Below are 14,028 nucleotides of genomic sequence, written 5' to 3'. Positions count from 1 at the left end.
TTTTGAGATCGTCAAAACTCTCTAGCATCCCTGGGCTTTCTCCAAGTAGACTAGTGACGCTCGCTCTTCGACACAGACAACAAAAAGTAGCAAAATTACTTTTAAAAAGAAAATTCGAAATAAAAAACCAAAGTAATCGTTCAGCGAATACACCTCTACACTACGCAGCGAAATTAGGAGACTTAAAATTGGTGAAACTTTTGATAAGAAACGGCATGGACACCAACGTCAGAGGAAAATTCGGCATAACTCCTTTGCATGTCACTGCAATTTATGACAAATATCAGATTATGGAATATTTAATCCAAAACGGTGCGATTCTTTCTCTAGAGGGCACAGAAGGTATTCTTAAAGGCTATACACCCTTGCACGTTGCCACCGAATTAAATTTTCATAAATGTGTACGTCTGCTCATCAAATACGACAATTCAACAGTAAATCCAAAAAACCAAGATGTCATTCATCCAATACATATTGCAGTGATGTTAAGACACTTTAAAGTAACTCAAATACTGCTGCCACACATCAACAACATCAACGTTACTTTTAAAGATGAATTTTTCCCGCGATTCTACGGTAATCCTGACCACTGTGAAAGATATTATGACAACTACACTTTGTTACTCTGTGCAATATCCTTTACATCATTTAAAATTACTAATTTATTAGTTAACCACGGCGCAAATGTTCAGATAAAAACTGCACTGGGAAAAACTGCTCTGATATTGGCCGCGGAAACGAGTAATCATGAAATAGTTAAACTATTGTTAACTCAGAGCAAAGTAGTAGAATCTATCAATGACTTTGACGACTTAGGACGCAATGCTTTGCATTCCATATTTTATAATTATGAAAGCCAGAGATGTTTGTATTCAAAAACCGAGTTTTATAGCGTGGCAATGAAATTGGAGATCATCAAAATGCTAATGGACGCGGGAATCGATATGAATGCTTCGATGCAACTCACTTACAACAATTTACCAATTACTCCATTGTCTTTGGCAGTTGAATACGGATTTATGGATATTGTTCGCTATTTGCTTTATTTTACTGATACTGATTTAAAGCAAATTAACCGCCTAATGTTAGAAAGTGCCCAGATGTTTGACAATTTAATTCACCCAGATATACTGCAGGACTTTGAATATGTTCAAGACTATAAGTCGGGATTCAAAGAAATAGGCTACGATTTGATTACTGCCGTCTTAAGGATCCACTTAATCGGTATGCCGGTTGATCAAGAAATTTTAAATTTGGTTATGACGGAACCAGTGCATGATATGGATATCAACAGAAGTCAGTATGCTGAGTTTCTTCAGATAATAAAAAAACCGATTGAAGAAATGGTTAATAAGATGGAGCAGGAGAAAGTTGTTCATGATTGTAAAATATCTTTGCTGCAATTGGTGACTTGTGATATGAAAAGTTTAGTTAAGTTTGCACGTGTTCAAGAAGTAAGGGATTTATTGATGAGAATTGAGAGCTACGAAGAAGAATATTTTTATTTTCATCAAATACTGAAGAGCCGCTTGGAATACGCGGTAAAAAAAAATAAACTAATCGAGCAAAGCTTAGATATAATTTGTAATTTATTTGAAAATAATTTAGGATATGATATTTGTGAGATGGTTGTAAATTTTTTAAATGATGATGACATGAATTACCTTGTTAGTTAGTTTTAATATTTGTATAATATTGTTGATGAATTTTATGTATATAATGTTAAATAAAAAAACTTAAAAATGATTTGTAAAATTTAATTAATTATACACATAATATATATTTAAGTCATTATTAATATCGAAAACTAATATTTTTATTAGGGTGTTTAAATTTTAGCCTAGTTTTGATTAATTATTTTTTTACTTTATTATCAGAAAAACCCAATTATTATAAATTGTAGTTATATAACTTTCTGTAATTTTAACCATAACAATAAATTTACCATAAAATTAAATTTTTTTCAATTATCGATGATGATGGACAATTACGCTAAGGTGATACTGAAAACGAATATATTTTTTTGTAAAAAAGTTTGAATCGAAATTATAACAAATTTAAAAAGTTGGTACCTGAAACATACGCTTCTGTAATAAGATGTCACAAAAATTTTGATGGTTTCTAATGCCAAAATATTTTTGATTTTATCCAGTAAATAAAAAAAATTTCTTGACATTTAAAGAGTTATTTTATTTCTTTTATTCAATACTAGAATTATTCACTCAAGATAACTAAAAAATAAAGCTGCCATACTTTCATTAACTGCCGAAATTTTAAAACAAAAGACACTAATTAAATAGTAAACAAAAAATAATCAATTCTGTCACTTAATATATTTTTTATAAATATTGCCCATAAATAAAAAAGTTACAAGTCCATGATTCAATCTAGTTTTGTCCTTGCAAATTTTCAGAACTAAAATTTTTTCAAGTTCAAGAATTAATCTAGTTTTATCTATTCGTAACGCAATTTTTTTTTAAAACAACAGATCAAAAGCAGCTTAAAATTTTTATAAATGGTCAATAACAGATTAACTAGTCTAAATAGAGTTTAATTATAGTCGTCCTGATGAAAGCTTGGGATTTTTTTCCTAACAATTCTTTCCCCCACCACCATCATAATAGGATGTGCGCATATGGAAAAGCCACCAAACCCAACATTTGAAGTGTGGGGAAAAAAACCGTGGTGGGAAAAAATCCCAAGCTTCCATCGGGATGACTATAGACTAGATCAAATTAAATTTTTCGGTCCGGATAGATCAAAAACCAATTAAAATTTTCAAATAAATTCAATAACAGACCAAATAATCCAAATACCATCGAGTTAGACTAAAATCAGATCAAATTTTTCGACCCGGGTAACATCTCGATGAGTTAAAAAATTTTAATCTTCATTTTTATCTATAATTTATAATATGCTAACACGAAAAGTTTAATTTAAATTTTTGAGCTGAAACTTTGTCTATTTGCTAAGGTCTCCCTGATAGCGAGATTTTCTGGTCACAAAGTTGCGATCAAATGCCAACTTTTGCCATCAACTTTTTGAGTCAGAAAGTTGGCGATCAGTTGCCAACTTATGAAAATGCCAATTTTTGCGGTCAACTTGGTGACAAGTTGCTCTAGTAGCCTAGGAAATCAGAGTTTCAGCTCGGAAATTGAAATGAAACTTTTGACATCTTGATGATATACAATATATATAAAAAATTGCAATTCAACTTTTTAGCTCTCATATACCTAAAATAACATGTCAATTTGACGTAAAATTAAAGCTGCTATTTTACATTAAGTTTATGTGTCATTTGTTTAATATCAATTTTTGAGTTAAATGTTGATTATCTAGAAAGTTATCTGATAGCCAAAGTTGGCAGCAAAAGTTTGTACTTCCATAAGTAGATGTCAACTTTCTGAGAAAAATGGTGGCAAAAGTTGTCAACAAGTTGTAGCAGTTGATTGTCGAGAACTATCGGGGAAAGTTGATGCCAACTTGTAGTCAACAGTTACAAAAGCTGAAAGTTGTCAACAACTTGTCGTCAAGTTGGTCGCAAACTGATCAGAAACTCTGGCTATCAGAAGCTGATCACTGAATATTCAAAATGGAAAATTTCTACTGTAGCATCCGTAGTTTCAGTTCTTTATAACTTAAAAAGTCAGATGCCGCTCTATACTTATTCTGACATTCCCTTCTGCTTAACATTCTTTTAGTGAAAGTAATTAAATAGCACCAGGTGTGTCTCCATCATCACCTTTTACAATTCCAGTGCTAGTATACATCCTCCAATATGTCATCAAAATCGAAAAAAGATATGGAAGAAGTAACGGATAAAATTTCCGACATGTCAGTCGAGGATCCAGGTAAAAAATTATCTCACAAAGAGAAGAAAAAATTAAAAAAACAGCAGGAATATGAGAAAAATTTGGAGATGATGACCAAAATCGGTGGTCAGGGTCACAGTGAACTAGATTCAAATTTCACCGTATCTCAAAGTGAAACACAAAACCGTGGCGCGCAATTATAAGAGCATGCTGTTGACATAAAAGTCGAAAACTTCAGTATTGCTGCTAAAGGAAAACAATTGTTCACTGATGCTACTCTATCGATAGCTCAGGGTAGACGTTATGGTCTCGTCGGTCCTAATGGGTATTTATTAAATTCACTAGCTCTATAATTTTTTTATTTACCTGAAGATCGGAACGTTTTTCGCGGAAAGAAATGAAAAGTAAAAAATCTACTCGGTATAGATTTCTGAAATGTTTCGCACGTCAGCCGAAAATTGCAGGCCGGTCCTAACTACCCCTTAAGTAACCGTAAGACTCAAATTACATAAATTATTTTCATTTTCGTTATGTGAAAAACGTTCTGATCTTCAGAGACATCATGTTTTCCAACTATTTCTATAAATATATTTTTATTTTAAATATCTAGACATGGAAAGACAACACTACTACGTCATATAGCAAATAGAGCATTCAATATACCACCAAATATCGATGTACTCTATTGTGAACAAGAAGTTGTCGCTGATGACACACCAGCTGTTCAAGTTGTACTTAATGCTGATATTAAATGCAAAGAATTACAAAATGAATGTCAGAAATTAGAGCTACAAGCTGAATCTAATAGCGACGAAGCCATCCAAGCACGATTACAAGAGGTGATTTATTTATTCATCTATATCTATTTCTCTTCGAATGTTCATCACGCAAAAAATACTGAATATTTTGACACGAAATTCACACCATAAACTTCTGTACTCTAAAACTATATTTTTTTCAAATTTCAATTAATAACCCAAGTAGCACACTTGCCTGTGTGACATCTATAGGATATCAATTCTTGGACTGTTTTTTGACATATCAATAAGGCACCAACATGTCATTATGAATCTTAATTTTAGAATTGCGGTAAAAATATAGGTCGTATAAAAAGAACATAAGAAACATTTTTTTTATAAAATTAAATTTCCTACAACTTTTGTTTTAAAACTTTTTTTATAAGATCAATATTTTCGTCTGAATATCAAACATATGAACCATTCAGTTTGAAACTAAGGCAAAAATCTTGTCTCCAGATATCATTTTTAGGCTATTTTTTGACACATAGATAAGGCACCAGCATGTTAATAAAATGATAAGAAATTCATGTCACCAAAAAAATATCTACTTAAAAGACTTGACAAGTGACGACAAAAAGTAAATTACAAATAGTGGTAAAATAAGTGATCGAAAGGATTTTTTAATTGACATGTCCTTGGAAAATTTTATCGATTATCGATCGTTCTTTTTTTTTTTAAATAAAACAAAAAAACATTATCTATAGGACATTCCACTTCTAACCCAAATAGCCAGTTGAACTTAACTAACAGTCAAATTGAATCAGATATTTCACGTTTACGTGGAATAAAAAATTGACTTCGATGCGGACTCTAGATGATCAACATTTTAACTCGAAATTAATGTGAAACTTTTGACATCTCGATGACCTATAGTATATATAAAAAATTTTAGTTCAACTTTTTAGCTCTTTTATACGTAAAATTACATATAAACTCGATGTAAAATTAAAGCTGATATTTTACATTAAATTTATATGTTATTTTACGTATAAAAGAGCTAAAAAGTTGAACTGAAATTTTTTATATATACTGTACAGTTTGGAGCATTAATGCCTGGTCTTTGGATCTGATCTAAAACATATTCTAATGTCCAGGCATTAATGCTCCAAGCTGTACGTCATCGAAATGTCAAAAGTTTCATTTAAATTTCTGAGCTAAAGCCTTGGTTTATCCTGGGAATCGACTTTCTCTTTTTTTACTCGATCAAAAACATTTATCAGAATTTTTTCAAATTTTTTTACCCAATCAAAAAACAATTATGACTTTAAAAAAATGTTTTTTTTTTTTTTTTTTAATAAGTTATAACTTTTTCAAAAATTAACTTATCAGGACGTCTTTTTTTTCTCAAAATTGTCGTTACCAAATGTAGCTTTCAAAGAAAATTAGAAAAAAATTATTCAATTATTTTAAAAAAATTTTCCTATTAATATTAAGTACAAATTTTATATTACTAATAATTTGTTATTACCTCGCGAAGCGGGCGGGATATACTAGATAATTTATAAATTATTATAAATAAATTAAATTATTTAAATGCTGATATTTATAAATTAAACAGGTTTACGAAGAACTTAAAGCGATAGGAGCTGATTCAGCAGAACCACGAGCTCGTAGAATTCTCGCAGGTCTTGGTTTTAGTCGTTCAATGCAAGACCGACCGACTAAAAATTTTTCCGGAGGATGGAGAATGCGTGTTTCTTTAGCACGAGCTCTATTTGTTGAGCCTACACTTCTACTACTTGACGAACCCACAAATCATTTAGATCTCAATGCCGTTATTTGGTTGGATAATTATCTACAAGGCTGGAAAAAAACTTTACTCATCGTATCTCACGACCAAAGTTTTTTGGACAACGTTTGTACGGACATAATTCACTTGGATCAGGAAAAATTATTTTACTACAAGGGTAATTACACGTTGTTCAAAAAAATGTACGAGACCAAGTGGAAGGAGTCTTTAAAGTTGTACGAGAAGCAGGAGAAACGTATAAAAGATTTGAAAGCTTCTGGACAGAGTAAGAAGCAAGCTGAGAAAAAACAGAAAGAAGCTCTGACTAGGAAACAAGAAAAAAATAGAACTAAAATGCAAAAACAGGAAGAAGATACCGGCCCGCAGGAGCTTTTACAAAAACCGCGGGAGTACATTGTCAAATTTAGTTTCCCTGATCCACCCCCACTTCAACCACCTATTTTGGGTCTTCATAGTAAGTTTCTTATTATTCTATAGTAAAATATCATACTGAAGTTAACAGACACTTAGAAATTTTTGGATTTCTTTTTTTTTAACAAGCCAGTTACAAAAATAAAACTAAAAATATGCACATGTTTAAAATTTAAAAAACTAGGGTAAGAGCGCCAGTACCCAGCCCCTAACCAGTACCCAACCAGGCTTATATTTTAACATTGGCTCAAATATATATATATAGATATAATTTAACATGAGGTGGCTGACTACTGGTTTGGGGCTGGGTACTGATACTCTTACCCTATATGCAATTTTTTTTTTTTATAATTTATCGCTTTTAAAATTCAAAAAATCATAAAACGTCATCTAACTTTAGTATCGTCAGTGAAATATTTATGATACTGAAGTTAGCCGACGTCTATAATTTTAGGATTTTTTTTCAAAACAATGAATTATAAAAAAAATATTTAAAAAAATTGCACTTACAGTTTTTTAAATTTTCTACATATGCATATTGTAATTTTTTGTTTTTTTTAATAATAATTGATTTATTGAAAAAATAAATACAAAAATTGTCGGTCGTCTGCCAATGTCAGGATCATAAATAGTTCTGTCATTTTTATTAATTAATTGATTCATTATTTGTTTTCATTTAGATGTATCGTTTGGATACGACAAAGATAAACTATTATTTAAAGATGTTGATTTTGGAATAGATTTAAATTCACGTGTTGCTATTGTTGGTCCCAATGGTGTAGGAAAGTCAACATTTTTAAAATTATTAATTGGATAAAAAACAAGATTTCATGATTGATGTGTACATATGATACGAGATGAAGCAAGTGCATGTGTGTTTTTAATTAAAAATAAATCTAAGGCTTTTTTAAAAATATTAGGTTAGAGTTTATCATAAGTAATTAGTTATTTATAAGAGACTGTGTTATATGTACCTTAATTATATATTTATGTTGTAATAATTTGTAATTATACATACTTCGCCATTCCATTATTGTACCAAGTTACATTTTGTTTTTCATTATATTGTAAAGTTATTTATATAAAAACAGAAGATTAAAAATATAACAATAAATATTTTATTGATTTGAATTTAAATTCATTTATATATCATAAGTTTTTAAATTTAATTATTGTAACTCAATTAACAATTAGTAATTCAATAAAATAATTTGAAATTATTGCATACTTTATAAAATTGTGTTTCTAACATAAGCACGGTTTGATTGCTTTTTTTTTTTAATGCACGAAAATAAAAGACAACTCAAAATTAATTAATAATTACATTCGTCAATTAAAAAATACTTTCAGAAAAAAAAATTTACAATCCAAACCAAAAATTACTACTATTAGTAAAAAATTTAATTTCTTTGTTAATTCTTACTATCAGTATTATAAATTTTACGATTTGTAAAAATTATAATACAAGTATGTAATAATTGAATAGAGAATTGTAAAAATGAATAATTTTTTTACGATTTCTTTGTAAATGACAATATATCAAAAATCTCTTTGATAATATTACAATTTTGAGTTGACAACATTTGTGAGAATAGAGCTTGAATATTACAATTAATTTAAATTAAATTACTATAAACTTTTGCATCATTACTATAAAATTTTTGCATCAAAGTAAAACTTATTTCATTGATTGATAAAAGAAAAAATTCTTTTTAAATCTTTACTTCAAAGAACAAAAAAAAATTCTGGAAAACAGTTGACTCTGTCGGCTAACCCCAAACTTCCCGCTTCTCGCTTCTCGTAAACAAATGGAAGTTATCAAAAAATTGAAGCGCACTTTGCTAGTTCATAGAGTAAAGCATCGCAACTGTGCCTTTATTTTGTGTTTAGGCCTTTTATTTCGGAGAAAAACTCGGACAAAATTATCTGATAACCGTTCCTAAGTTATACTTGAATAAATCTCAAAAAGGTTTCAAGATAAAAGAATTTTTAAATTGATTCAGAAATAAGATTTGATTTACGGATTTTCCTCTTTACCTACATAGGGGAGACTGGGATTCACGGCTCCTGGCGGCCGCTACGGTAGGCTTGCCATAAACAAAATTTTTCAAGTTCGGCCGGGTATGAAAGGAATAAGGAAAAAATTTTATTTAAAATTTTATTTATTAATAATTAATTCGCAATCAAAACATCGATAAAACATTTTAATTTGTCATTTTTTTTTCTTATTTACCTCTTCTTTTTATTTATTTATATTTCGTATTATTTTTATATTTATTAGATGACGCAACCGCTTGAAGTAGAGATTTATTATTTTTTATTTTATCATAAAATGTTATACAATCATCAGTATTATTTATTTTAATTTTGAGTAATTCCTCTAATACTGATACTTTCAACCGTCCTTTTTCTGGACCCCAGGGATTTTTCATTACCGAAAATTTTCTCTCGATGCTAACAGAGCTCCCAGAAATGCAAACAACAAATTCACCAACGTTTAAGATATTGCTTATTGATACATTAGTCTTTTGAGTAATTTTAGAAACTTTTTACCACTTCTTTTCTGTTTCTAATGCAGTCCATTCGTCAGCGCTTTCAGATTTTTCATGACTTATTATATTATTTAATTTCATTTTTTCATCAAACAGTGCATCCCGATCACAATTATTTTCTTCTGCAACCGATGCAATTTTAGTATAACTTTTTTCTAAATTATTCTAATCAATTTCGTGTTTTAAATCTACATTGAAAAAAAAAATTATTTGAGACAAAGATATCGTACATTGGGATATGTCCAAATAAATATGTAATTATGAGAAAGATATAATGTATTTGAGTAGTTTAATTGCGTGAAATAAGTGATTTATTTGTGGTAAAGAAATAAATCAATTGCTACAAATAAATAATGGCTACAAATATATGTACAGTATCGCCAAATTTTAGGTTATTTGTCACAAATTTAATATCTTTACCACAAATATACCAATTACTTACCACGCAAACAAATTATATATTTCTGTCAAATTATAAAATTATTTTAATCAACTGTCATATTTATTTGTCATTAATAAATGTTTGAAAAAAAGCCAGAAACAAATTGATTTATTTGGGACAAATATTTCTTTTTTTCATTTTGAAAATTTCATTAAAACTGGTTATATCAGCTAAATAAAATTTTTTTAATAAATTTGAAGTCCGTGGGATTATAAAGTTAGGAAAATAGTATATTTGTGTTTAAAATCTTTTTTTTTTTTTTTTTTTTTTTTTTCAATAAAAAAAAAAAATAAAAATTTTTTTCAAGTTTTTTTTCGGAGAGCCGTTGTGCCCCAGAAATAAATTTTTTTTATTTTTTTTGAGTTTTGGTAAAATCTTAATAGATTGCTTAAGAAAGGGCCAAAATAGGTTGACCTATAGATTAACAGTCATAAAAGATAATTGCTGGCTTAAGGAGGCCGTCGTGCCCGGGTTTCTCCTAAGTACTTATAATTTTGATTCTTTTTCTTAGCTGGCCCTTTGTTACAATTTATCAGACTTAATTACTTTTTCAATAGTCATAATTAATTATATCTTCTACTTTCATGTTATACGCATATAATATCCTTCGGGATAATTTATAACACACGGAAATACACGGAAAGAAAATTCTAACAAAATTTACGATGTTAACATTGAATCGTGGTCTAGACTTTCATTGGCATCAATTTATAAATGTCTTATTTCAAAATTTACTATAGTCTTTGTTAAAATTACGATGTTAAATAGTAAAGATTACAATCTACATCGTAATTTTAACAAAGACTATAGTAAATTTTGAAATAAGACATTTAAAAATTGACGCCAACGAAAGTCTAGTCCACGATTACGATGTTTACATCATAAATTTTAGTAGAATTTTCTTTCCGTGCAGCTGTTTGGAAATCATTAAGATATTTATCTATTTGTCTAACACAATTTTTTTTTCTAAGCCAATACATTTGTTGAATCTGCAGAATGTTAATACAATACTCTGGGAAATCCCCATGTCATTTTCTTTCTTATTATTAATCTCTATTACAAAAAAACCCTCAAAAGTTTCACAAAAATATCATCTATTCCATACACTGTAAAAAATCACCGGCGTAAGTCCAAGCGGTGTAGGTGTTAAAATCAGCGGTGTTAAATTTTAACACCGAAAGCAGTCTTGTACCGGTGTTAAAACAAATTCTTCGGTGTTAAAATAACGCCGCCGCCGGTGTAGGTATTTTTTACCGGTGATAAAATATATTATTTTTACTTACTCGATCACTATACTTGTTAATAAATGATATTTGTTATTAATTTTCATAAAGAACTGATATTTTTTGTGTTTTATAATCTTTAAAGTTCATTCTCCAAGCAGACGCAGTTTACTCTGCTTTCACACTGGTTACCCCGTTTTAACACCGGTATTTTTAACACCGGTAAGTTACTCTTTCTACACCGGTGTAATTTCATTTTTATACCGAGCGGTGTTAAAGTGAGTCCATTTTTAACACCGCTTTTTTTACAGTATATTTATGCTTCACAGAATGATTTTCTACTATTGAAAAATATGATTATGTATCACTAAGAATTGGTCCAAATCAGGCTGAAATATAATTTCTATTATCTGCGTACGTGCATCACTCGACGATTAAAAATGGTTTTTTTTTTTCTAATAGTATTTTTATAAATAATACAAAAAACGTATGATTGATCTTTCCTTCCGGACCATCGCACTCACATATAGTAATACTGAGAATGGTGGAACTCTGTTACAGATAAATCTATAGTAAAATCTATACAAAAAAAATTACCTCTTCGGTTTTCATATTCTCTTATTAAAATGCTCGATTTTTGGCGATTAAAGTAGCAAAGGGTTAAATGAAAAGACTTTAATATTTTCAGAAGAGCAAAACATCAATCAAACTATAATACATTCCTTGATATTTATGAACATTTAAGCCAAAAATAAATATTTTCGGCCATTTCGTATCAAAAAAAAAATAACAGACAAGAAGGTGACAAATAAAACTTTGAAAAATACTGAAGTGTTGATGCCGGCATGGACCCTTATAATGAGTGTTTATACCTGCTCAAAAAAGAATTATCCTATCATTATTAAGTCGCTTTACCTACTCTGGTTATTGACAATATTCATCTTCCGAAATCCATTAAAGTTATTATTTTGTAATGATCTTTCGGATAAAAGGATTTAAGAATACAAGTATGCTCAGGTCATTCCGGAACAATACAGTTGTCATTACGGAAAAAGAAGGGCAGACCGGACAACAATTTATACCTAAATGATCGAAATATCCTAAAACGTTGTTACACTTGAACGTCATCAGAACTTATTCGACTCTCGTCTTGTGCAGTGTTCACATCTCAGAATTTACCATATAACCGCCTCAATAAGTTTATTTTCAAATTTTCGTTAACAAATTACAGTGACGAGTGCTGAAAACTTAAGACGATTTTTGAATCCGGCAATTTCATTAATAAATTGTGATCTTGTTATTTATTATATATAAAAATTGAGTTTAAAATTAACAATACTGTAAAAATTAGTAAAATTTTAACAATTCTAGTGCGTAGTACAAATTAATATAACTGTGATTAAATTTGTTTAAATTTTAGTTAATTCACTGAAATAATTTCTTTGATTTCAGAAATTGGTATAACCATTTATCAAAAACATTGACAATAAAAATTAAAACGTGGTGATATCTACAAGTTCAGTGAAGTTTTAAACAAATTATAAGAAAATTAATGATGTCGAAGGTTTATAAACGAAGTGATTTCACTGCTGCAGTTCATGCTGGTGATACAAAGAAATTAAAAATTCTTTTGAGATCGTCAAAACTCTCTAGCATCCCTGGGCTTTCTCCAAGTAGACTAGTGACGCTCGCTCTTCGACACAGACAACAAAAAGTAGCAAAATTACTTTTAAAAAGAAAATTCGAAATAAAAAACCAAAGTAATCGTTCAGCGAATACACCTCTACACTACGCAGCGAAATTGGGAGACTTAAAATTGGTGAAACTTTTGATAAGAAACGGCATGGACACCAACGTCAGAGGAAAATTCGGCATAACTCCTTTGCATGTCACTGCAATTTATAACAAATATCAGATTATGGAATATTTAATCCAAAACGGTGCGATTCTTTCTCTAGAGTGCACAGAAGGTATTCTTAAAGGCTATACACCCTTGCACGTTGCCACCGAATTAAATTTTCATAAATGTGTACGTCTGCTCATCAAATACGACAATTCAACAGTAAATCCAAAAAACCAAGATGTCATTCATCCAATACATATTGCAGTGATGTTAAGACACTTTAAAGTAACTCAAATACTGCTGCCACACATCAACAACATCAACGTTACTTTTAAAGATGAATTTTTCCCGCGATTCTACGGTAATCCTGACCACTGTGAAACATATTATGACAACAACACTTTGTTACTCTGTGCAATATCCTTTACATCATTTAAAATTACTAATTTATTAGTTAAACACGGCGCAAATGTTCAGATAAAAACTGCACTGGGAAAAACTGCTCTGATATTGGCCGCAGAAACGAGTAATGTTTAAATAGGTAAAAAAAAAGTAAACTAATCGAGCAAAGCTTAGATATAATTTGTAATTTATTTGAAAATAATTTAGGATATGATATTTGTGAGATGGTTGTAAATTTTTTAAATGATGATGACATGAATTACCTTGTTAGTTAGTTTTAATATTTGTATAATATTGTTGATGAATTTTATGTATATAATGTTAAATAAAAAAACTTAAAAATGATTTGTAAAATTTAATTAATTATACACATAATATATATTTAAGTCATTATTAATATCGAAAACTAATATTTTTATTAGGGTGTTTAAATTTTAGCCTAGTTTTGATTAATTATTTTTTTACTTTATTATCAGAAAAACCCAATTATTATAAATTGTAGTTATATAACTTTCTGTAATTTTAACCATAACAATAAATTTACCATAAAATTAAATTTTTTTCAATTATCGATGATGATGGACAATTACGCTAAGGTGATACTGAAAACGAATATATTTTTTTGTAAAAAAGTTTGAATCGAAATTATAACAAATTTAAAAAGTTGGTACCTGAAACATACGCTTCTGTAATAAGATGTCACAAAAATTTTGATGGTTTCTAATGCCAAAATATTTTTGATTTTATCCAGTAAATAAAAAAAATTTCTTGACATTTAAAGAGTTATTTTATT

At 29.2% G+C, this 14,028-nt stretch overlaps 2 protein-coding genes across 2 annotated transcripts; both read left to right on the top strand.

Moving 5' to 3' along the window:
• The first annotated feature begins 3,705 nt into the window (after positions 1-3,705).
• On the top strand, positions 3,706-7,812 carry LOC128668272 (ATP-binding cassette sub-family F member 1-like). The gene is given in 4 exon segments (XM_053740925.1): positions 3,706-4,137; positions 4,423-4,651; positions 6,171-6,816; positions 7,454-7,812. Coding segments are annotated over 4 exon segments (1,371 nt in total). The 5' UTR covers positions 3,706-3,778; the 3' UTR covers positions 7,591-7,812.
• Positions 7,813-12,545: 4,733 nt separating this feature from the next.
• LOC128668177 (ankyrin repeat and SOCS box protein 3-like) lies at positions 12,546-13,370 on the top strand. The gene has a single exon (XM_053740467.1). It carries the CDS (start codon positions 12,546-12,548, stop codon positions 13,368-13,370), a length of 825 nt encoding a protein of 274 aa, XP_053596442.1.
• The last annotated feature ends 658 nt before the right edge of the window (positions 13,371-14,028 follow it).

This window comes from Microplitis demolitor, chromosome 7 (genome assembly GCF_026212275.2).
Source record: "Microplitis demolitor isolate Queensland-Clemson2020A chromosome 7, iyMicDemo2.1a, whole genome shotgun sequence".
NCBI lineage: Eukaryota > Metazoa > Arthropoda > Insecta > Hymenoptera > Braconidae > Microplitis > Microplitis demolitor.
Note: the sequence above shows the minus strand (reverse complement) of the source record. Positions and strands in the feature narration are given on the sequence as shown.

Excerpts from the sequence above, each read along its gene's own strand:
- LOC128668177 (XM_053740467.1), top strand. The coding sequence starts at position 12,546 with ATGTCGAAGGTTTATAAACGAAGTGATTTCACTGCTGCAGTTCATGCT.